General features: G+C 46.8%; 1 protein-coding gene and 1 pseudogene across 1 annotated transcript; both read left to right on the top strand.

The window, feature by feature from the left end:
- The first annotated feature begins 1754 nt into the window (after positions 1–1754).
- On the top strand, positions 1755–25132 carry LOC146203744 (uncharacterized). Its single transcript, XM_084588920.1, has 2 exons — positions 1755–2074; positions 22002–25132. Exons 1-2 carry the CDS (start codon positions 1787–1789, stop codon positions 24282–24284), a joined length of 2571 nt encoding a protein of 856 aa, XP_084445046.1. The 5' UTR covers positions 1755–1786; the 3' UTR covers positions 24285–25132.
- On the top strand, positions 2799–4232 carry LOC146203745 (uncharacterized; annotated as a pseudogene).
- Positions 25133–25448: the final 316 nt, after the last annotated feature.

The following is a 25448-nucleotide window of genomic DNA, read 5'->3' as shown; positions in this document are numbered from 1 at the left end:
TGACGGGTGCGATGAGCATTCTTACTTCGACGACCGACGAGCACGTTTGCTGCTATAGCCAGCGCCGATTGATTATCTTAGTTCTTTTGCGGGCGCAAGTCAGACCCATAGGCAACCTGCAATGAAGTTTGCTGTGTCGATTGCCGTGCCGTAACACATATCCTAGCGAGAAGAGCAAACATTTTTGAGGCGTTTTCGCAAGGCGTTTTTAGGCCACCTGCATGAGGCTCATGAGCTTACAGGGATCAGATTGCACGCTGTGTCGAAGCTTTGCATGGCGTGAGATAACTGGGTTACACTAAGAGCGAAGGATGTTATCTGTTACACGCTTATCTGTAATGCTGCTGAATATGCTCGGTCTTTTATCGCGAACCAAGCGGCTAACAGTAGCATTTTCGAGGCGCGCTGAACATTTGCATCTCCACCTAGGCATTGCAGGTTCACTAAAGATTTTAATTCAAGTGCAACACCAGTGTCTTCATTTGTGGCTACTGGGCTTGTCACCACTATGTGATAATGCTGCGAGATCATAACTGCCTCTATGATCTGCCCTAGCGTATTGTGCACGCCTAGACCTAGATGTCGCTCGTTTAACTTTCGGATTGGGAGCCCTATTGTTTGTTTAATGCACTTCTTAAAATGATGACGACAATACGGCAGTAACTGCGATTGCTGGCGGGAGACAGCGCAAATTTTTAAGCGTTGAAGGGGCACGGTGACGTTTATTAGACCGCTAATTTCAGCCAATTTCTAGGTTCTTTGCACCTTGCCGACGTCAGTTTAAAGAGTTATAAAAATCGGTGCGCAGAAAAGATACTTATTCGATTTATAAAATTCTAAATACAAGAAAACGTACTGACGATTACGTTACTTCCTAATTCGAAATTTGAGCAGCTCATCAGCTGTTTCAGCTTTTCGATAGATTTAGGCAAAGATTTCGAGCAAGACACGTATGTAGAATTACAACTTTTAGACAGGGCGATTTGCAGTGGCGAACGCGGCGGCTACATGGCGGCTATGCGTTTCGGCTCGGGCGGTGCACATATAGAGATCCGCCGCCGCCGATCCGGCGCTCTGATTACCGCTGCACAAGAGTGGCATTTGAGGAGGAGTGAAGAGAGCATTAAAGGGGCCATGTCACAATCATCCAATATATTACAGTTTTGTAGTCTGGCAAATAATACTGGACCTTATTATTTTATATCCGAAATTTGAGCGCCCTAGACGCATTCGTTATTTCGAAATAGTAAATGGCAGAAGTTGACACCGTGAAGCTCCTCCCACCGAAAACGGTCGCCATGTTGAAACGCGCATTTTATGTGTTGCTTTTGAGACTCGTTTCAGTGTACAATGTATGCGCTGTTCGAGCGGGTCAGCTCATGCGGCTTTCGTACTTGAGCGCCGACGCGAACCTGAATCCCGCCCACAGATGTTATTCCTTAGGTTCAAAGAGCTAGCAGAGATCGACGAAAGGCTCAGTTTGCGGTAACCTCTGTAAGCGGCATGACTTAGGTTTCGCCGACATTACCGCGGCTTCGCGTAACCGCGGTTTACGCTGCTCGTGCACAGAACATGGAGCAGACGACGCGGCGGCGGCCTATGCCGTCACCGGCTTGTCGGTTGGCCAAGGGTTGGCTACGCGCGCTAAAGCCCCTCAACGCCACCTAGATGAAATTCTTCCAGGCCGGGGAGCCAAGGGGGAGCTCCCGTGGCCACGTGACCATACGTCATTGTTGTAAGGCCGTCGTCTTCCAACGGTCGTCTTCGGCGCGGCGGCTGCAATGGCATGTTTGAACGCCCACGTGGTCGTTTGCTCGAATCTTTATTTCTGTGCGTGAACTGGCAACGGCGACTGATATTGGTGTTTATCGCGTGTTATGTGTGGCGAACAGGGCTGTGCAGAATTAGAACCAACTGCGGAATGCCTAGGAAGTGTTGTGTGCCGCGGTGCAATGGCAATTACAAGACAGGCCCCAAAGCGCACGTCTTCTCGTTCCCTAAAGCCGACGAAGCAAGAAAAGCCTGGATAAGCGCAATTCAACGCGAAAACCTGGTCGTTTTAGCAAACTCTTGGGTGAGACAGTTTTGCTGCTTATTATTTTCCCAGCAAGTTGCTTCTACCGTTGGGGTTGCAAGCTTTGCTTACAACTCCTTTGTGGCACGTAAAGGATAAATGCGTGACGCATAGCTCGCGATGTCAAGTAGCCGTACTTATGTTAGGATATATTTATTTTGTTTAGGTCTGCGAACGTCACTTTAAAGCCAAAGACATCGTTCGAGAAGCAAACTATATTGACCAAGCCACCGGCCGCAGAGTGACCGCGTCGCTCTCGCGTTTGCGGCTTCGAACCGAGGCCGTACCGACGGTATTTCCCGATTGTCCATGCTACTGTCCAGAGTAGGGACTATACGAGAGGACCCAGAGAGCAAGCAAATACGCTTTTTCTCCGCTGCCCTTGAGAAAGTGCTCGCGGAGTCAATTATCACTGCCCAGAATGAGGATGAAGCAAACAAGCTTTGCGATTTGAAAGCTTTGGCGAAGCAGCTGACATTTTGGCATGTCATTGAGTGCAATGAACACGTCATTTCGGCTCACATTTGTAACGATGAGGCTCCTTGGAAAAAATACTCAGTTGTTATAAAAACCGACAGTAAACGGCGTAAAAGCACCAGTGAAGCTGCTCGGGTCCAAAGTGCTAGTTCCGTTGGCGGTCGACAGCAAACGACGGCTGCTGGATTTTCTTGAGGGAGTCGAGGATTTTAACAGTGGAGTGAGTTCAAGTTCTGAAAGCTCAGACATGGACATCTGCGAGACTGTCGCTTCTCTTGTGAGCGAAATATCCGCAGCGCAAGGAGATGATAACTCCCCGACCATTCAACTGCTTACAGAGCAAGTGCACCTAATATCAACAAAAAAAGAACGACGGCGCTACTCTGCAGGCTTCATGGTTTACTGCTGCATACTATTTACAATGTCGCCTCATGCATACAAATACATATGAAGTCATGGGAGCATCATCATGCCACACCCAAGGATTATTCGATAAATATGTTCATCACTCGGGGTCAACCCCCACTTAGAGCAGCAAGACTGCACATTCCTCCGCTACATCGCCAAGAAGATATCCGACTTGAATGGAGTGATTCGAGTGATTGGAGCCAAACACAACCTAAAACACCACGAAAGAACTACCAGTTTCACCGATATAATAGTAAAATGATCGCAAGTTGTCAACGTCAAAACTCTTATCAAAGGACTGAGACTAAGAGATGTATATCAAAAACCCGTCTACCCTTCTCCATTCGACTCGAGGCTTTCCTTATTGAGCGATTTCTTGGACAGGTTGCAGGAATGGAAGGAAAGGAGCGCGGACGCCCGTACACTATCTTATCAAACTCATGGCGCTTTGATCCAGACGACTCAAGCATTTATTGAGATTGTAAGATACTTTTTTGAGGAGCTCAAGATGTCCTTTATGCTCCTTGGGAAGTTCCAGACCGACTTTCTAGAAGACCGCTCTGGATGTTACCGACGACTGGCTGGTTCGCAATATCATTTGTCTGTAAGGCAAATCTATGCATGTGAGAACAAGTTGCGACTACAGAGCACACTTCCAAAAATGAGCGCGGTATCTGCAACTGACAATGAGAAAAATCAAAATTGGGAAGAGCTTCAAAAGCAAGCAGCCGTGCCAAGCAGAAAATGCAACACTGTTGTGACCGAACAGGCGCGGTCAAAATTGAAGGATGCAATTCCAGTCATTGCATATGTGGCTGCTTACTCGGTGCACATCGCTCCGAAGAGGCTGAAATGCGACAAATGCAAGGAGATCTTGACAATTGACAAGACTGTCACAGTTTCGCCTGACAATCACATGTACAGTCATGTCAAATAAATTGACAGGGTAGGCTGGTTTACCCAGCAATGCCAGCTGTGAATGCTGTGGCTCACTATTACGTTGTGGTGGAAGAGTTGTCCAAGCGAGCAAAATTTCTAAAGGTCCGAAACCAGCGCCAAGTCGCTGCGGAACTCACACTCCAACTGCTCAGCTATAAGGAGGAGCCTTCAGACTTCGAGGTCTGAGAATAGGTATACACGAGTGAGAAAGGGCTGAAATATGTGTTGTCGTGCAGCACAAACATTCTGAAAAATTTCTGCCGACGATTGAATGACAAGGTGTCTGACCCGGACAACAAGAGTAAGAAGCGGAAGCTGCAAACTCTGACCAATATATGAGTAAAACGCCGATGCGTATAGAAAACACATGACTCTCTGCCGTGCTTTAATGCCTGAGTTTAGGCAGATTACTGCATGCGCAGCCGAAGAAAAAAAAAAAATCGGTTGAGCGCTCTGTTATGCGGATTGTACTGAAGCGCTCCTTCACTTGTGCCGGCCGGCCTACGTCACGCAGGCAGCCCCCCCCCCCCCCCCCCCCCCTCCCGGCCTTAAGCCATGCCCCGGCACCTCCCATTTCGCTTCGCCCAGCGCTCGACTTGTGCAGAACCTATGAGAAACGCAGCATTCTGCTGACGTATGCCTGTTGCCTGTCCAACGCAACTTGTAGCCGCACTTTTTGGCAGCGACGTTACCATGGTAACGACGCTGCGAAGCTGGGCTATGAGATGAGCCTTCGCCGTCCATAGTCGACGCAGAGTCGATGTTGAAGTCTGGTCACGTGATGCTGGTCAGCTGCTGGTTTGCAGTGATTCCGTCTGTTTTGAGTCGATCGTAGTTAAGGGGCTCAGGCGTGTTTCCTTATGTGCGGTGTGACTCACAGGAAGAAAATAGTCTGGTAAGACCAGGCGCCGAAAATTCTATCTTCACTCTGCCGCTGTGGCATCCGAGATTATCACAAGGCGCATTCAGTTAAGTTCTCTAACTGCCACTTGGGAGAGCGAGGAATGTCATCACTATTAAGCTTCTTTAAGATATTTCGTTAGCTTCAGAAACTCGGAAACTCGCAGCATGCTGCGCTATTCTGATTGACCTTCAGGAGATTAGATATTCATCAGCGAAGGGGGGTACGATCGCGCGTCGCCTATCGAGAGCAAAACATGCGGTTGTTGCGATTATGAGGCTGCCTGCCTCCAGATATCCAAACTATGGTGTCATGAAAGAACTACCAGTCGGCGTCATGAAGTTGACCATTTGTGTGGGACTAAATGGGTTAACATAGATATATGGTTAGGCTTTCGTCTGATATCCAGGTAATGTCGAGCGCCAATCAATATCAATCAACTAATCCGATTAGGTTTATCATATCCCCCCCCCCCCCTTCGGTTCTCGTCTTCTCTTTTATTAATTGGCGCTCGCTGGCAACAGTCTTGTCATGGTCTTCAGGGATCTGAGATTTCCAATCTTGGAGGATTGGCCGAACGCTTTCAATGCGCTGAAACGTTTGCGGTTTCTTCCCGGAAACCGAACACGCCCGGTTATGCAATGTGCACCTCCATTTATGTTTTTCTCCTTCGTGGGCTTAGGATTCAGAAAAGCCGCTGCCAATGCATGTATTAGTCTGAGCCAGTCACTATGCATGCCACGTAATCCTTAAATGTGCTCGCCTTTTAATTTTTGTAATACAATAGTCTGTGCCTTGGATTTTGATAAGAATTCCGTGGTGTCGTAACGCGAGCGTGAATTCAGCAGTAAGGGGCTGACTGATTGCCTTGCCAAAATCGTAGCGAAAAAGAGACGCCTTAGTTGCAGTCAGCATGGTGGCATAAAAAAAAGTTTTACCAGTTCTTGCCATCTCTACAGCCCTCCGAAGTGTACAGGGAAGCGACCGCAGCAGCTTTGAAGTGGGAAAACTTAATAAGGAAACAAATATGCGCGTCCAGATACACTGTACAAACTTTTTGTTGAAAAGTACTGAAATTTTCTGGCAGCTGTACTGCCAGAAATTTTCGGTTCTGCTATGTTTTCTATTTCGAATTTTTCTGTGATTTTACAGTTGTTTCTGTTTAGAAATGATAAAAAAAAATTATAAATTGACAAAAATTTGCTGTTATACGGCGATTTCTGGTTATTTTTTTTTTTCTGTTGCAGTTAAAGGAACTATGCAAATATATCTTTTTTGCTCGTCCTTCAATTCACATGTTTTTCTGCCTGTAACTACAATAAAATTTCGTTAAGCGTCGATTTCTTCAATGCACACCACCTTGGCAACTCTTATCTCTCGGCGCTGGTAATACTCGATGACGCCCATATTGTTGGCCGCGCAGCAGCGGTTGTCTAGCCACCAAAGTGGAAAAATACATAACAGATACCACTGTAGAAGGGAGCCAACCAACAACAGATCTCAATGCGGCGCCACTAGATATCTTCTTCCGAATCAAAATTACAGGCAGCTGATCGTCGGATAGCGCCTTCGGTGTTGTCATACAATTTCGCTTTCTATTCAGCGTTCACCTACTTTTCAAGTAATAATCAATTTTCGCTGGAAAGTAGAACAGACGACAAAACTATATCGAAAATTTTGCATTCCAAACAAAGTTTCGTCTGCAAAACAGAAAATTACTGTATTTTCCATGAACTTATTTCGGTCAATGCAGTAGAAGGTATTTTCTGTCTGTACGTGGACAGATATTTTCTTTCAAAATACCTCTAATTTCACACATATTTTTTTAGTGTACAGTGGACACAAGATAATGATCAGAACGCTGAGCTGGGAAAGTTGACAACCTCACACACCAAATTCCCAACACTAATGCAACCCCCCCCTTCCCCCCCCCCCCCCCCCCCCCCCTACGCTACCCTTTGATGCTCGCTCCGTTGTCCCCACACTAGCATCCTTTCTGCGGAAAAGGACATATGCCCTCATTCCGCAGTGCACTTACCTCCTTCCTCATTAATTAACTAGATTGGAGAAGCTATCCCTTAGAATGTCTGAGGCGTCCCTCACCACGTCGTTCATGTACCGATGGGGTTCTGAAGGCATAGGACGGGCCACGTGCCGGAAGTGTTCTACACCGGCTGCAGAGGTGGATGTTCGCCACCTGCTGTGTACTTGCGCAGGGACAAAGGTCTCAAGGACACAGATTCTCCAGGAAGTGAGACAGTCGGTGACGAGGAAGGAATTTTTCCAAGGGGCAAACGGACAACGCTAAGAGCAAGAGCCTCCTGCAGTTTCTGGAAGAAAATGCTTTACATCATTTTCTATAGTATTCTTATGGCAATTTCGCAAAATAAAACAAAAACTAAACTGCCAGAGTGGGCAGGGTAGGAGAGAAAGAAAATTTGTTTTAAGCAAAGACGGGTAATAGGGAATCCAAGCTCATGTTGAGTCGCACGAAGACAGCGCCGCATTTCTCGCGTGGCGGGGAGCGTGAATCAGGGGGATACCGCCGGCTAGCTTCATGTGCATGACTAGCTTCATGGCTAGCTTGATGTACACTTAACTTTGCAGGAAATTATCAAGTGGTCAGCCGTTTCCTCCTTTCAACGCGCACCGCATTGCATGTCTATCTCTTGGTCCGCAGTACTCCCGTCCTAGCCTCTAATAACAATGAGCTGCTCCAAGCACTATCGCTGATGCTTTCTTCAGCTATTAGCTTCTTGGATGCCCTATGCATCTCCATTGCTGATTTGATCTACATCCCTCTTTTCCATAGAGCCTTGTGTTTCTTTAAATATTTTCTTTATCCAGGTTTTCAGGCTTGTCCCCCATACCTCTATACAAATATTTTCTTGCCAATTTTTTTGCCCGCCTCCTCTATTTTGTCTCAACATTTCTCACGTTGAGGTAACTGAATACTTTCCTAGCCGCTTGCTTTTCCCCATTTCTCTCAATAGTGGTTGAAATTCTATCTTCCTGTTAGCTCCTCTAGCTGCCCTTAAATGAAGACCATCTCAAGTTCCCTGTACACCCTGGTTTCGTGTCTTTCCATGAGCTCTGAAAGCAAGCCTACATATCCAGTGTTGTATAATATCCAACTGTGCTCGGTATTCCGATCTCATACACAGGACTGCACTAGAAAACGTCAGACTGGGAACCGTATTACCCCTTTCCGGATCCCTCGTACCAGATCATACCTGTTTTAATGTCATAGTGACCTATTTTTCATGACTGCTGGGTTCCCGGTGCATTTACCCGTTACATATATTTAATGCTCCGTTAGATACTCAGAAAGCCTGTAATGCCTTATCGTTGTCGACAGAAGGCTGTCAGCAGAAGGTTGGCAGCAGATGTCACGCTTTCGAGAGTGAGAGTTAAAAATAAATTAATAAACCTTGTCTCCACCAGGAATCGGCCCTCCATCCCTTGAATCCCCAGCCCAGCGCTTTACCACTGCGCCACGCCCCGGATCGTGAAACGCTCTTCATAATTCCGCTTGTCTACCGTGAGGATGATGGCGGGATTGCGCGAGTGAGATACAGCGCCTTCCCTTTCCTGTAAACGAATTATAGAACGCCGGTGAACTTTGATGCCTTCAATGAAATGCTGGTTGTGTTCGACAAGGGGCACGCGGTGTACCGTCATAAGTCACGACGTCTCCAGGCGATTCATGCATATACGAAGTTGACCCCGCCGGGCGTCCGATCCAGACGTCCGTGCGGCGCCTTTCATTTGCCGCTTCCTCGAACGCCGCACCACACAGCAAACAGAAGCAGACCCAGATGTCTAGGAGGCGTTAGTACAGCAGGCATCAGCGGCGTTTGAAATTGATTTTCAGGATAGATAAGGCGCAGTATCTGTCACAATTCACTGACTGTTGTGACTGAAGGAAGAAGGAAAAGAAAATGCACGGGCCTGCTACTGGCTCTGTAGCTGAGCCAACTCCACTGCCTCGTGCGGACAGAAGAGAAAATAGAGAAGAAAGAAGGGAAAAGAAAAGGTAGAGAAAGACGCGCGTCGGGCAACAGCCGTCGTCCACCACCGAAGCACTGGCGGGTACAATTCTCCGCGGACACATCTTCAGTTCAGTTCAGTCGTTCAGTCGTGTCCGACTCTTCGTGACCCTAGTGACCATGTCACGCCACGCTTTCCGGTCTCTCACTATCTTCCTAACATCACATAACTTCATCTGCAGTGCCTCGAGGATGCCATCTAACCATCGCGTTCGCTGCCTACCCCTTCTCCGGCGACCCTCAACCTTTCCCAACATCAAATCTTTCTCCAGCGACTCCTCTCTTCTCATCAGATGACCAAAGTAGCTGAGCTTTAACTTTAGAATTTGACCCTCCAATGAGCAGTCAGGGTTTATGGTCGACAATATTGACTGATTTGATCTTCTGGCAGTCCAAGGAACTCTCAAGAGTCTTCGCCAGCACCACAATTCAAACGCGTCAATTCTTCGGCGGTCAGCCTTTTTCACAGTCCAACTCTCGCATCCATACATCACAACTGGAAAGACCATAGCACGAGTTATACGGATCTTGGTTGGCAGACTAATGTCTCTGCTCTTTACTAGGCGGTCAAGGCTAACCATTGCTCTCTTTCCCAGAAGCAGGCGTCTCCTAATTTCATGGCTGCAGTCTCCTTCCGAGGTAATCTTGGAGCCCAAGAAGAGAAAATCTGTCACAGCTTCCACTTCTTGTCCCTTGATGCTCCAGGACTTGATAGGGCAAGACGCCATGATCTTTGTCTTTTTAATGTTCAGTTTAAGCCCAAACTTCTCACTCTCTTCTTGTACGCGCATCAGAAGTCTCTTGAGTTCCGATTCACTTTCTGCCATTAAAGTGGTATCATCCGCATATCTAAGGTTGTTGATACGTTTTCCAGCAATCTTCACTCCAGCTGAAGACTCGTCCAGACCAGCCTTCCTCATGATGCACTCTGCATATAGGTTAAATAGGCAGGGCGACAGTATGCAGCCTTGCCTCACTCCTTTCTCAATTGGAAACCAATCAGTAAGACCATGCCCAGTTCTGACTGTGGCCTCTTGCCCTTCATACAGGTTCCTGAGGAGACAGATGAGGTGAATTGGAACTCCCATCTCTTGGAGAGCTTGCCACAATCTGCTGTGATCTACGCAGTCAAACGCTTTCGCATAATCAATAAAGCAGAAGTAGATGGGTTTCTGGAACTCTCTTGCTTTTTCCATGATCCAGCGAAGGTTGGCAACTTGGTCTCTAGTTCCTCTGTCCTTGCGAAACCCAGCTTGCACGTCCGGAAGCTCCCGATCCACATACTTCTGCAGCCTACCTTGGAGGATTTTCAACATCACCTTGCTAGCATGCGAAATAAGCGCGGACACATCTACAACGCCGTAAAGGAAGGGAGGAAGGTGGGAGTGAAAGAATAGAGGGAGATAGAGGTGCCGTAATGGAGAGCGACGATATACCGCGCTATAATGACTTTCGCTTCATCGCACTTCAGTGGTCCAAAGTGCCCTCTAGTTTTTTTTTTTTGTTTTTTTTTTTTGTATATCGAAAGAATGGTAACATCGGATAGAGCACGAAAGAAAGATGTGAGAGTGACAGAATTGATTTCGGTTTTTTAGGTAATTATTTAGAGCCAAAAAGTGGTTTACAGGAAAGGAAGGTCCCAGTATCTGCCACTCGCGGAATCCCGCTGACACATGTCGCGGACAACGCTGTTTACGCTTACGCATTTCCCCAGTGTAGATTTTGCAGTGCTCTCGGAAATGTTTATTTAGTGCATACTGCAAACCACATCAGGATCGATGCAATACAGGCAAAGCTGAATAAACGTTCTGAAGCAAAAACCCAGTACAGTTGCAAAGATGTAAAAAAATTAAGTCAACCTCTGGCAGACCTGAATTGGATATTGAGTACATACTGCCTACGACTTATGAATTAGACTAGTAAACCATGATTACTAGCGTTATCCTCATCATAAATCAAAGAATACAATGTTATTAGTGCGCACGTTTGCTCTAGTCATCTTTGCGGGTATTGTGGCCCTATACCATGCACAGTAACTGTGGCCGAGTTGGGTTCTGGTTCATTTGGCGTCAACAGCCGTAAACTAGCCTTTTAGACCTGCACCGACAAACTCTTCGAGCTTTGCCCAGCGTGTAGAATGTTTATAAAGGAACAGTGGAAGGACCAAGTGATGTAGTTGACCGCTCGAATGGCAATGGGAATTTCTGCCAGAGCCGTTCTCGAATGTCAGGATATTCGGCACATTCCGGTACGATAAGGGTAGCTTTCTCTGGGCTTCGGCAGCGACGGCACATCCCTTCGTCGGGTCCGCTGTTCAATAACTACTGTCCTAAAGAAGGGGTTAATGCAGTGTTGGTTGCGAGGCGGCGCACTAACGTCCGTGTGACCCTCAATATCTCCTCAGCCATTGGAGGAATGGGGCGCGCCTATTTCTGGGCGCATTCCTCTCTTGTTGCGAAAGAGCTCAAGGGCGCCTTGCCGCGTGGGGGTGATGAAAACGTTTATTGATTCTTGAGCCTTATTATTGACTATATCGATGGGTCGGATCGATATCGCGTAGGGTGGCCGGGAGCTTGTGGTTCTGAGCGACTCTTAGAGCCCAGCCCACTAGCTCCTTTTGTGCAGCTGGGCCCGAGCTGGACACCGCGATCTCCCGTCGCTCTATGTCTGTTAGTTGCCAATTGCGGGGTCGCTGGAGCTCAGAGAAAATGTAGAGAATGTGGTGAAAGTCTGCTTTGGGTGCTCCGCAGAGGGTGTATACAGGAAAGAAAAGGCCGGGGTGGATGTGGGCGAGGTGTGCTGGAGATAGAAAGGTATGGGACTGGAGCTGGCGCCAGGTCACCTGCTCGAGTTTAGGGAGTGACTGGTGTGGGGGCAGATACTGGAGTCGTTGCTCCCAGTAGTGGAGAGTAATTTCGTTATAGGTAACCAGGCGTTCGCGTGCACTGCCTGGGTCTGTAGCTGGCCCTTCTCGGTTGACGTGCGCTCGAGCTGTGTTGTGGGCAGCTTCATTCCTAGGGTTGCCCGCAGGAGCAGGTACCCGTAGGAGTTCAACGGATCTTGTAAGGGGTTGAATAGAACTGAGAAATTTGAAAGCACTCGTGTGCATCCTGCCTCGTGCGAAATTGCGGATTGCTGTCTTTTTTTAATCACTAAAGATTAGTGTGGCAGTGGCTGAGAAGATTGCCAAGGCAATTGCTACGTCTTCTGCCGCTAACGAGGATGCAGCTTTAATCGAACCAGAAACAATAGGGTGAAGTGTATTGGAAACCACGCTCAAGGCATAGGCTTGATGAATAGCATATATTCTGCGGCGTCCACATAGACTACACTGGTATCTGCGTGGTATCCTTTGTGCAGTTCTGGCGTCTCGCCGAGCTAGGTGATGGACCGGGTGGACGTCGTTTTTCTGGAGTGGATGGATTGTTAAAAGAGATTGAATTGCTCCCGGGGTGGAGTGCATAGGTCTGAGTGAGCTTATAGGGTTGAGGCCTAGGGAAGAGAGAATATGCCTCCCTGACGTGGTGGATGATAGGCGTTCAACTTGTGCTGTGCGAGTGGCTTCGCTAAGCTCATCTAGGGTATTATGAACCCCCATAAGAAGCAGACATGTATTCGACCTGTGTCTGGGGAGATTGAGGGCCGTTTTATCGGCTTGCCTGATTAGTGAATTTACCTTTTCTTCCTCCACCTTGTAAAGAAACAAGCATGGGAGGAATTACACCACTCGACTCACCACGAACGCTTTTATAAGGCGGCGGAGGTCGTGCTCCCGCGTACCCCGGTGACGGTTCGCAATTCGTCTATCAGTCTCATGGTCTGGTGGACTGTGTTTGTGAGCCTAGTAATAGTGGCAGTATTCTTGCCGTTGTTCTGAATAATGATGACCACACAACCTGGATGGCCAACATATTCAACCGGTTGACAGTGCTTGAGCAGCGTCAAGGTGCACAAGAGGCGACCACGGCTCAAATGCAGACCCAGCCTAATGGGCTCTTACCCCCCGGAATCGCAGGATCGGCATGAGCCGACCAGTTCCCCCCCCGCCCCCAAGCCCAACATGGCTAAACACCGTCATGAGATACATGTGTGACAGTGGAATTGTAGGAGTTTCCATGCAAAACGAGATAACTAACAACTCCACTTACAAACACTTTCGAATGCCAACACTCCCATCATCATCGCCTTACAAGAAACACAAACAAGGGGCAAGGGCAAAACTTTGTAACTACACCACGCATGAACCAGAGGGAACGACACTCCCACGGGTCGCCACACTGGTCCATCGTAACCTAGCGGCTACGCACCACCACCTGGACTTGAGGGATACAGACAGCCACCTAGTCGAGCTTCTCCCGGGAACTCGCACAGGCAGCAGCCTATTCGTTCTAAATATATGCAGCCCACCCAAAGGCACATTAGCCCCTCTATTAGCAGCCCACCGAAAGGCCCTTTCTATTAGCCGCAGACACCCTTTAATTCTGCTCGGTGACTTCAATGCCAACCACACAAGTTGGGGTTACAAGAACTGCAGAAAGGGCACTGCGCTTTGGAAATTCATCCAGAATGAGGGCTTGTCCCTAATCAGTGATCTAGACCACCCAATAAGAATAGGCAACAGTGTCCAAACACCAGTACAGACCTCACTTTGACGAAGAACATACCACACAGTCGCTGGGCCAACACATGCAACATCGGGAGCGACCACTACATCGTAAATACAGAAATTCAGCTCAGTTCACTGGCTCGATATACTCGCCCCCCCCCCCCCCCCCCCCCCCCCCCCCAAAAAAAAAAAAATGTAAACTGGGATAAATTCCGCTAGATTCGCAATTCAGCTCCCAAAACTATTGCCGATCTTGACAAATGGACTTAATGCCTCTCCCAGGACGTGGCATTAGCTACCTCCACAATCCCACTCACTCTTGGTATCTGACATCGCAGACAGCCGCCACCTTCACATGTGGGAGGCCCATGCCAGCCTGCAAAAACGATGGTTAGCGAACAAACATAACAGAACCCTTACAAAAATGCATGTAGGGTTTCTATAGAAATTCGAAAGCGTTGTGTCAATACACGCTGTTGAAAGTCTGTCGATAATCGGCAACATCTTGGATGATGCAGTGTTAACCTCTTGTTGAGCGCTTATGAAATAGTGGCCCATGTGTTTCTTAAGAGCGCTTTTGGAATTCGCGCAACTGAAATTCTGTTGATTTCAGGCTCAAATGCTTCAGAAACTCTGCAAGTGACGCTTTTTGATTTTCTGCTACCTTTCCACTCCTGAACAACAGAAAATAGTACACGACCATCGGTTTGCCAGGAGGTGATTTTCATTAATGCAAAAGTAGTACAGTACATCTCCTAGCTGCGATAAGTCACCACATTCTATGTTCTGCCCGACCAATCAACAATCCTGTCTGATCAGTGCTGGTTAATGATAAGCATAGTGAGGCATAAAAGAACAAAACAGATCTTGATCTTTTAAGCCCCATTATACTTACTCACTCATTAACCTACACTAAACTGACTAAATTGTTGATTGGTCGAGCAGAACATAGAATGTGTTGACTGACCGCAGCAAGGATATGTGCTGTGCTACTTTTGCATTAATGTAAACCACCTCGTGCCTGTTCCTGGCTAACCGTTGATCACGCAGCATTTTCTGTTAATCCGCAGCGGAAAGGGAACACAGAATAAAAAATGCGCGTTAATGAGAAAGAAAAAATATGCATCTTTGGTGAACCCATAACATGAGCTGGGTTGTTTATTTGCTTTATTTCAATTCATGTGCAAGGTATGACGCCAGGCTGTTCTTTGCGTAAAACGCTGATACGTCCGGGAACTCCTCGCATGTGATGCTGAAATAAACAATATAAATCATAATTAAGTTGCGGTATATACTAACCTAAAAATAGAGCAAAGGCATTTGTGCGCTGCTCCACGTCATAGCAGCTTGTCTAAAATGAGTTGTCACTGTCTTTCACTGCTTAGACGGCATCGACCGCCGCCTCCACAGCTCGGCAGCACTACCACATCGTTCATTTCTCCCTGATAAACAATATATGCTGCCGTCAAAGATCCCATTGTGAATATAAATAGCAAAGCGCAGGTCACAAGCATTACTACCCAGAAAACTTGAAGCAAATTTACCAACTATAGGCACTAAAATGAGTGGAAACAAAAACAAACACTGCAAAAATGGCGGAGCTGCACAGATTCAATAATCCACAATGTGTGACAGAGGCATATTATGATCTCGATAATGTGTCCGTCTCAGCGCGAGTAGCGTATCGAAAGAGTACAGCACTGTGCCGAACAATCCGTCAAAAACGGTCACCGGTTAAAAAAAAAGAAAGAAAATGTCGCCATTCCAGCTGGCGTTCCATCGGCTCCAGCGTCCGCGTAGAGACAAGCCTCGTTCTCTCTCTCTCCCCCTCCTTTTTTTCCCGACGAGGCTGGTTTGTCTGCTAGAAATATTTACATGCGGGCTTCACCTTGTAACACACACTGTACAAGACTGGCACAAACACGAATAGGAAAAAGTAAAACACTCACCAAAGTGCAGACGCTCCCTCCGACCGCGCCGGCTTTTCGCTTAGAATCCAAAACGCCTGCGACTGTTAAACTTCTTAAACACGTCCTCCTTGCGCAGAAGCTGCCGGCCAAGAGCGGAGTCCTCCGAAGACTTAAATTCGTACGTTCGCGCTCCAATTTGAACAAAACGATCTTCGTGATAATCACCAGCGAAAAACCTACATACGGTGCTTCGTTCACAGTGCAAGATGCGACCACGGTGGCGGGAAAACGCCAACTGAACTGACACATCGCCGCACTCAGCGTACCCGCGTCTGCGTGCAAAGAAAACGGGGCGCAGAAGAACAGCTTCGGTGAAAAGCCGCCACCCCCGCTGCGCGACTGCTGAAGCCAAGGTCACCTCCGTGAAAGCAAACCACGGAGAAGGCAGAGAGCGGAGACCAAGCGGGAGCAACCCCTCCTCCCTCCCCCTTTTTTCCCCCCAGCCGACAGGAAGCGACCCTCGACCTCTCCGGACATGCTGGCGCCGTTCGCGGGGCACGGGGGAAGTGGGATGCGGACAGGAGCAAGGCGGCGGCCGAATGCTTCTTTGAAAAGAAGAGTCGCGCATGCAATCTTGTTTTTTTCTTCTTTTTTTTTTCATACGCGAATGTTTTTGCTATGCGTGTTAACTCTATGGTATCCGTGGGATCAATCGGTGATTATTAGAACCCCTCAATGTTTAAAGTGACTTCATTTTAGCATGGTGTCCACTTTAAGAAAGGAAAGAAAAGAAAAAAATTACAGTAAAACTCTCCAAAGACATAGAGCGGTGGAGGATTCCAATACAGACTGCACCTCATTTTGCGGCAATAAGCTACGGGCAAAAATACCTATGCTTGGGCAGAATGTCAGACCCTGAAGCATATATATAGTGAACTTTGGAACTGGTTTAAAAAAGCTCTGTCCTGCCCTACATGGTAGGTTCAATCTAGGATCCTGTTTGTTAGTATGATGACTCACTGAACTTGTTTTATGATAAATATAAAATATGTCCTACCACTAAAGTTACCTTCTGCGACATACAGAAGCTGATCCATTACGAATTCTGATTGACATTCAACGATGTATTTGCATTATTAGTGGAGGCTTTGCCATCATGAAGTTTTTAGGGCATATTTTCACTGTGTTGCGAAGCTTGAGCTAAGTGTGCACCGTTAATATGTACTCTTATATAACATGAACGAGCACGCAACTGCATGCTGCTCTTATATTTCCCTTTGCAGAATGTGGCCAATAGTTGATTACAAGTGAGACCAAAAATTCATAACGAAATTGTCACATCATGCTCTTATCATTTGTGCCTAAAACTACTTAAAAACATGGGTCAGCATGAACAGTACACGCTAATTGTTCGTGAACGTTGAAAACTGACAACAAAAAGCACATAGAAAAAATTGCACAAAAAGTCTATTGGGTAGAACACAATGAAAATTCTGTTGGCCCTGTAAAGATTGCATTCAGCTGGGGTTGAATGTCTATCGAAATTCAGTAAATTCAAAAGGCGGTCAATAGTCCAACAATAGAGTTTCAAAACTCATTTTTGTAAGGGAACACTCAGGATTCGCATCGCAACACTGACAAAAGAAATTGAAGCCTATGCAGGACAGTTGGCACGCCAGCAGTGGGGTCTGCTATGCGACCGCATGAGCGGAAATCTCTGCTTTATTATTACTATTACATTTCCCCGCTGTCTGCTGGATCCAGATCACACCAAGAGCAACCAGCGAAAAAATGTTAGCCGAATCCTCCAAAAATTCCCCTACAAGATGACGCCCTATTCGAAGCCTTAAAAGAACAATACCTAACTACCACTACTCGCACACCACTCTCTGACTATCGCGGCAACCCGAACCCCAAATTGGACGAAGACATTTCGCAATGGGAAGTACGGGCAGCCATGTATAAACTCAGAACGACATCAGCACCTGGGGCAGACAAAATCACTAACAAAATGCTCAGGAACCTGGATGAGCACTCCGTACATGCCATTACAGACGTTTTCAACGAGTGCTGGCAAGATGGAATGTTCCCATGCGAAAATCATCTTCACCCCTCAACCAGGAAAACCTTTGGATCTCAAAAATATCCGACCCATCTCTTTAACCTCCTACTTAGGGAAACTTCTTGAACATGTGGTGCTAACCCGCTTGCAGGAACACATGCAAGAACAGCACCTATTTCCTCACTCTATGATTGGATTCCGCAGCCATCTCCCACCCAAGACGTTATGTTACAGCTCTCGGAAGAGATACTACACCCCAGGAACACTAAACGCATCAGGGCCATCTTGGCCTTGTGTCTCACCAAGGCTTTTGACAATGTTCACCATTCGGACATTATGAACGCCCTTTCGAATATTTCAGTAAGAGGAAGGACGCACTATACGTAGCGGCCTTCCTTCGCAACCGAACGGCAGAACTAACATTTGGTTGACTCTCTTCACCAACCTTACAACTAGGTAACAGAGGTACACCTCAGGGCTCAGTACTCTCTCCATTTCTTTTCAGTATTACGCTCCCACCCATGGCAAAAACCCTGACAGTTATCCCCCACCTCTCCCGCTCATTCTACGCAGATGACGTTATTCTTTGGACATCAACGAGTAATGTCGGTCAAATGGAGGAAACCCTCCAGGCTGGGGCGGACATAGTCACGGCGCACGCCGCGGCGGTGGGCCTCACCTGCTCACCGAGTAAATCAGAACTGTTGCTCCTACATCCTTCAAGGTGCCGCACAGACATGGGTCCATCGCCCAATGTTCGAGTCAACATTGATGACCAACAAGTTCCTGGGCTTTGCTGCGTCGCTACCACGAGATTTATTGAAGGCGGAGGTCTCCAACGAACAGTTTTGGTACCCGCTATGGTGCTTTGGACGTGTGTCCGGCGCAGTTGATATTTTGCGTGCTGCTGCTCACGCCTCACTGTTGGCACATTCGTTGCTTTCAATGCGTGCGTGTGCAGGCGCCCAGGAAATATCGTGTCTGTACGATAAGCATATACATCAGGTCTTCAAATGTCCCCAATAAATCACCGATTATTTTTCCTAACCGACAATTCTGATCTCATTTGTAAATAAACCTGTGCGTTAAGCACTGATTGCGATCAGTTCACGCAGTGAAATCTCCATGTGGGGCCGACAGCGCTTCTATGCTTGAAATCGCGCAATTCATCACCTGCACGCGCTTATGGTCCTTCGCGAAAGGCAGGCCATTGAGAAGAGCCAACTGTTGTGTCGCAGGTTGTGGCAGCTTTAAAAGATCCTTCATGCGCGGCACGCACCTGTCATGTACTTGGGACTCCTGCGGGAGCTCATTAGCAGATCAGGCGTATGTCACTCACCTAAGTATAGGCGCACCAAGATATGGAGCACATTAAACGAGGTTTCGTTCCACGCGTAGAAGCAAGCAATCATCGAAGCTGCTCATAAGAGGCCTCTCCGTTCTGCAGCCGTTGTCACCTTATCGCAAGTAAAAGTTACGCGATTCACACGAAAACATTCGACATACATGGTTGAGGAATGCAAATGAAAGGAGAAATGAATCTCGACAAACCTGAAAACGCGATGTTTCGAGGTGTACTCTGTTTCCTTATTCAGGATAGAGTGCGCCTCAGTTGCAACTGAACGTTTAATACACTTCAACCGTGAAGTCAATGGACTTACCGTAAGCGAACGAAAAGGTAAGGGTTTATTACATCTGCTGAATTGGCCATGCCTGAAGCTGCATTCTATGCGAGTATGACGACCTCCAGCTCAATATATATATATATATATATATATATATATATATATATATATATATATATATATATATATATATATATATATATATATATATATTTGCGATGCATGTGAGATATTGACGAAACTATATATATATAGTTTCGTCAATATCTCACATGCATCGCAAAGCTCGGCAGGCGCGCTTCGCTCGTTGTTCATTTTTCTAATATAAGCTTTTTACTGCTTCATCCTTTCTACAAAATTCTTAGTTTATCCAATGTACAGCGCCAGGCATTCAGGGCAAGGGACTGCACACCACGGCTTGTGCCCTTTCTTAATTAAGAGAGGGTCTTTTTTGCCGCGGCAGGAGGCGTACGATGGTAGTCATGTACACTTTTCACTTCTCTTTCTTCCCAAGAATATGCGCTCAAAGATTTCGATTAAGACCATCTTGTTTCTATTAACGGCATGCACTGAAAACGTCTTACTGTGTACTACAAGTTTTCAAAGGCGGTAGACGCGCACGGCTGACTGCCGCTCTCCGCAACGGAGATGGTGCGCTGTCTGTGGGCGCAACTGGTACGATTGGACAAGGTGAAACCCCCGATGGTCATTCGAGTGGAAATAGCGTGCCAGTGTCATTTTTACAACACCACGGAGAGCTGCAGTGTGGACGCAGCGCAGTGCCGGAGTCACATCGGCGCTTTCTCCGGTACTTGCAATTTCGTTACGCGGCATCTTCGCTAATTGAAGATGGATGGAATATAGGAGCGTCCCCTTTGAAACGGGGTGGTAGCAGTAGCTATCATGCTCATTTTTCTCCATATATCTTAATTATTGACTTAGATTGGTTAACTAAACCATCATTCTATTTATTAAATTTTTGTTTCTACATTACTAACATTATGTCACTTCTCTGCTTTTAAGCCACCAATCTTCCAGTCGTTTTTTGCTAGTTTCCACCGCCGGTTTATTCACCCGGCCACTGGTATCTCTAAACCCCAAAGCTTCAGGAACAGTGATTGCGCCTGCATCAACTTCCGGATTGATACCATTACATTCGAGTATAATATGGTCAATTGTTTCACTGGAGTTATCTCCATTGTTAAATTTCTTTTTGTAGCTGCGTGTTCTAAGGCACCCTGATATAGCTTCAAAAAGTAGGGCACTGCCTTTTGAGTTATCAAAGAAATCTTCCTTCCTAATCTGCATTTTTCACTTTCGGTATAATTCCACACTCTGTTTCTTTTTCATCGAATTTATCCAATTTTTACCTTCTGTGTTTTTCACCTGTTGCTTATTGCTCTTTATTTCTCCGTCCTTGTGACCAGCATACTTAGTTTCCTAGTTCTTTTCCTCCATTGTGAGTCAACGCTTTTTAAGTACAGGTATTTAAATACTTTAGCTGCCCATCTGTTACTGTCCAATTTCCTCAGGCGTTCCTCATATAATATTTTACTCTGAGCTTTCCGTACTTCGAAAGATGCCCAGCCCATATCTCCCTGTACCGCCTCATTTGTAGTTTTGCCGTGGGTACCTAGTCTAATCGTCCAACGGATCTCTTATTTATTTCTAATGTCGACTGTACCTCTGATTTTAGGCACAAAACCGCATTTCCGAAAGTAAGTCCGGGCACCATAATTCTTTTCCAAATACCCCTCAAGACCTCATACCTATTGTATTCCCACAATGCCTTATGCTTCATTATCCCGGCATTCCTTCGCCCTTTGGCCTTAAGTGATCGCTCATGCCTTCCAATGTATGCCAATCCTTCGTTTACCCATACCCCCAGATATTTGCTTGCCGATGGTGGCGCTGAAATGCGTTTTCTTTTGTCCTGTATTGCCCTCCTGCTTGGTCTATATTGACTGCAGTATGTTCTAAATAAAAAATAAATAAATAAAATATTTATATTCTGCTACTCTAGGTATTTCATGGCCTTGTATTTTAAGACCCTGATCAGTTGAGCCGTTGAAAATCATCAGACCCGACTTAACTGCGCTCCCCTTCGTCTCCGCAATACTTAACTAGAGTTTGCAATTCTTCCAGACTCTCCGCTAGCAGCACAATATCGTCTGCATACATCAAACCGGGGAGGCGCTGCTCTACCGCCTTTCCAACTAATCTATATAACAGGTTAAAACCTAGGTTACTGTCTTGTATCCTCCGTTCCAGGTTTATCATATAAAGCATGAACAGCAGCGGTGATAGAGGACAGCCTTGTCTTAATCCTTTGTATACTTTGACATCTTCCGTACTTCTTATCCCTTCCCACGGAATTTCTACTTTGTTATCCCTGTATATTTCCCGTAGGAACTCTATTATCTCATAACCGATACCTTATCCTTTTAATATGTTCTACAGGAGTTCCCTGCTTACGTTGTCGTACGCCCCGTTTATGTCAAGGGAAGGCCAAATACAAAGGTCTATTTTCCACTCTAGATATTTCGATGCATTGGGTAAGCAAGAACAGGCTATCATCTAAGCGCCTACCATTTCTAAAGCCGTTCTGAAGTTCTCCGAGTATCTTGTTACTTTCTACCCATGCTTGCACCTTTAATTTCACCGCCTACATGGCTAACCTGTACATAACAGATGTTATGGTAATCGGCCTGTAGGATTTTATATGCATCCTTTCTCCTTTCCCTTTATAAATCATAGTGCGACCCCCGCAGTGTCCCCTGGCGACGGCTGCGTATTTCTGCCAAAAAAGAGGCTATTTTTTTTTCTACGTAATGTTAATTCGATATTCAAGTTGGCAGCGTGAAAAACAGACCCATTTTTGCAAGTGCTGCTCACGCGCCCTGTTCTTGCGGTTGCCCCTCTGACCCATCTCCTGATGCTTATCTTGCAGGCCTGTTCTCGACGTGTCGGCGCTACTGCGATGACAAAGCGGGGGCATGAAGTCGACGACTGTTCCGACGAGCATCGCCCTATGGCGGCCGAGATTCCAAAAGATACCGTTGAGGTAGGGGAACCGCCACAGGCGCTTGAAGGCATGGACCACAGCCACTACGATGGTCTGAGCATCGAACACCGTCGGCCGTGCACGAGCAGTGAAGGTCACTTGTGCCACATCTTCGGAAATTTGAAAGCTTGGAACAGCATCCTCTGGGTCGTCGGGCTTGAACTTCAAGAGGAGTCCGCTTCGGAACTGTCCCTTGTGTGGGCGAGTGACGGCATGTTCCTCACACGTTGGGCCACGTGTGAAGAGAGATTACGAGCAGCGTCGTGCCTGTATGAACTGCTGGCCAGGCACTGCTGCGTGGTCGAAGTTACCCTAAACGACGACGTCATGGGAGATAACGCATACATCGTGTGCCAAGCGATTCTCAGCAGCCGAGCGCTGAAGAGGATCACACTAGCGTGGTGGAATTCGGGAATGCGAACCTCGTCGATACACCTGGCCAAGGCGATAGCTTCCCTGCCAAAGCTAGAATCGCTCTCATTGTGCGGGCATATAGAGGGTGACTTTCTTGCCGCACTTGCACCCATACTGGCGGGCACTTCTTTGACAGTGCTCAACGCTAGTAACATCTATTTGCATGATTCACTTGAGAATCCGTCTGCAAGCATCTTCAAAACAGTGATGTTCCAAAACACTGGCGTTACGGAACTGTCGCTTTCTAGAGACGTTCTCGACAACCGCTCTCGTTTCTACGGTCCGGAAAGCCTGGATCTCTGCCTTACTACGTACCTGCGAACAAGCAGGTCGCTCACATCACTGAAAATAACTGATCCATCTCATAGTTTCCTTGAAGACTTCTGGACTATATGCCTTGCTCTTTCGGATAACAAAGTGCTGATCAAGCTAGACCTAGAAATTGCCTCGCTCTATCCTTATTATGCCCCACCAATAAAGACTCTTTTAAACCGCAACAAAACGCTCAAGTACTTCCACCTCTCATATAGAACCTTTAAAGCTGACAGAGAAGATTTTGAGGGTTTTGAAGACTTTCCAACTTTACCTCAGTACTGCCCAGACTGCCTGGAAACCCACTCTGAAGTAACTGAGCATGTGAAAACTTGGATCACGGCACTGTTGGCCGATGAGATGTCCCTGAGGGAACTGAAATTCTCAATGTGGGCCTTCTGCGCCGTGGAATGCCAGGGATTTCTGCGAGCGATAGCAAGAAATAAGTCTCTGGAGAGACTCACGATAACAGAAGTATACCAGAACACACTGCAGGTGTGCAGCGTTATCAGTGAAAGTGGCATGCAACAAAGGGTTCTGGTGGATAGCTGCTTCACCTTGGACTACCCAGACATAGACATTGTCGCCCTACCCTTCAACATCCTCCTAACAGCTGGAAATCATATGATGGCAGGTCAAATCACAGAGGTCACTCTGAAAGTGTCATCCATTCTTTGCGCGACCGGCGAAACGGAGCCAACGTCAACGGTCATTGTTCAGCTAATCGAGAGAGCGTCTTTCATCAGACACCTGGTGCTGGATGTTCAATCCGGGTGCTGCAACAAATGCTGGAATCTGTGCGCCCCCGCTATATGCAATGCCGTTCTCCTCAACCCAACAGTCAGGGGTCTAGCCATCCGCTTCTGGCGGCGATGTGGCCATGACATGGCGCCGTTGGCAGGCCTGCTGCACCGAAGCAGGACCCTGCGCCAGTTCGAACTTCTACCTCCGTGCCCCGAAGCATTCACAGAGTTTGTCACGGAGCTCACGACGCCCGAGTTCGAGAGCAATCATGCGCTTCAGAGTCTAACTTTTTCTTACAATAGCACTGGCGGCGAAATGATGAGCGAGCGCCTGCACATTCAAAACATCTTGCAGAGGAACCAGGCCTTGGCAAAGCGCGCTGCTACCTATGTTACGGGAATCCGGGCTAAGTACACCGCTGAAGCCTTTGAAACCACGTTAAGTTACCCTGTGTTAATTGAGGAGCTTGAGACAGCGGTGCACATCCAGAGAGACAGAGCAAAGCAACTGGTTGCTGAGAGTGCACGCCGACTTGCGGATTTCACAGAGTTCATGCGCCTCGCAAGTGTCGTGCGCGATTCTGTGGAGTGCAACCCTTGCGACGACGGCAAGGCACAGTTGGCGGACTTGCCCGAAGAGTGTTTGCATCACATAAGGCAGTTCCTGCGCTTTAGTGACGTTCGGGATCCATGCGAGTAGGCGCAGCACAGCCTGGTTGGTGTTGATTTGATGGTGTTGAGGAAAGGTCGGGGAATAAATGGAATATAATGATATCCTGGTAGAAATAAAAACGAAATTCATAAGCCGTGTATAGAGAAGGGAAGAAAACGATTGGTAGTTAAAAGCATAGAAATGAAATCTCAGAGAACTTAACGTATAGGGAAAGGCTGCAAAAAGACCGGTAGCAGGTTGAGATTGGGAATTCGGCGAGGGTACAGTGATAACAGTTTCCATAAAGATTTAAGCAGTTATAGAGATATTAACAAAGGTTACAAAGATATTGGACTGACCGGCCGTTATCCTGCACTGAGCGTAGTCAGGCTGAAAATTTTGACCGGTAATTTATTTTCCGCATGGAATAAAGTGATCAGTGATATTAAAAGCCAATTCGGAAAGCTTTTTAAGAGCCCTCCAAGAACTCTACTGTCTGTTCTTCCAGTCTGCAAGTGCCGGTCGCTTTGACCTGATCTCCGGCTCGTGGGACCAGAATAAATGTCTCCTAGGAGTAAGGGCCATGGTAGTAAATGGATTGACAGATCGGGTTCCTGATTGGATTAGTGGAGGAACTTGTTTCTTCGTTATTATGTAATCCCCAACTGTAGTAGTTTCGTTTCAATAGCGTTTAAATGTTGGGATAGCTCTGCCTTGACACATGGTAAGTGTACTGACTTTTGTTGTGTTTAAGACCGATGACATGGTAGGCGGTATGCCTCTATACTGAAAATATAGCGCGTTTGTGATGAGTGGAGTGTCCTTTTCCTGGAGTATATGATTACGATTGTAGACGCGTGTGATAATACGCGCGATTCGACATGCTTAGGTCTGCAGGGGATGCTTCCAGATCTTCAATTCGGTTGAAAAATATCAGAAATGTTTTTTCATTGTCCAAAGAATTTTTTTCAGTGTTCGCTGTTTTCTTCAAATTAGTGCGATCATATCTCTGTACTAAAACGTTATATAAGTATGAGCTTTAGCAGTTCGATAAATACGTATGCTGAGAACATAGTGCGGAGTTGTTGCACCTCTACCATAAACCTTTTTTGATATGAAGGTCTGCAAATTAGGTAAAATTTCGCTTCCTGGAACGATATTGAGAAATTTCATCTACACTACCCAAAAAAGCTAAGATTAACTGAATACTGA

This window comes from Amblyomma maculatum, chromosome 1, assembly GCF_055883805.1.
Source record: "Amblyomma maculatum isolate TAMU_Amacu chromosome 1, ASM5588380v1, whole genome shotgun sequence".
Classification (NCBI taxonomy): domain Eukaryota; kingdom Metazoa; phylum Arthropoda; class Arachnida; order Ixodida; family Ixodidae; genus Amblyomma; species Amblyomma maculatum.
The sequence above is the reverse complement of the archived record's forward strand: the minus strand, read 5'-3'. Positions and strand labels throughout refer to the sequence as shown.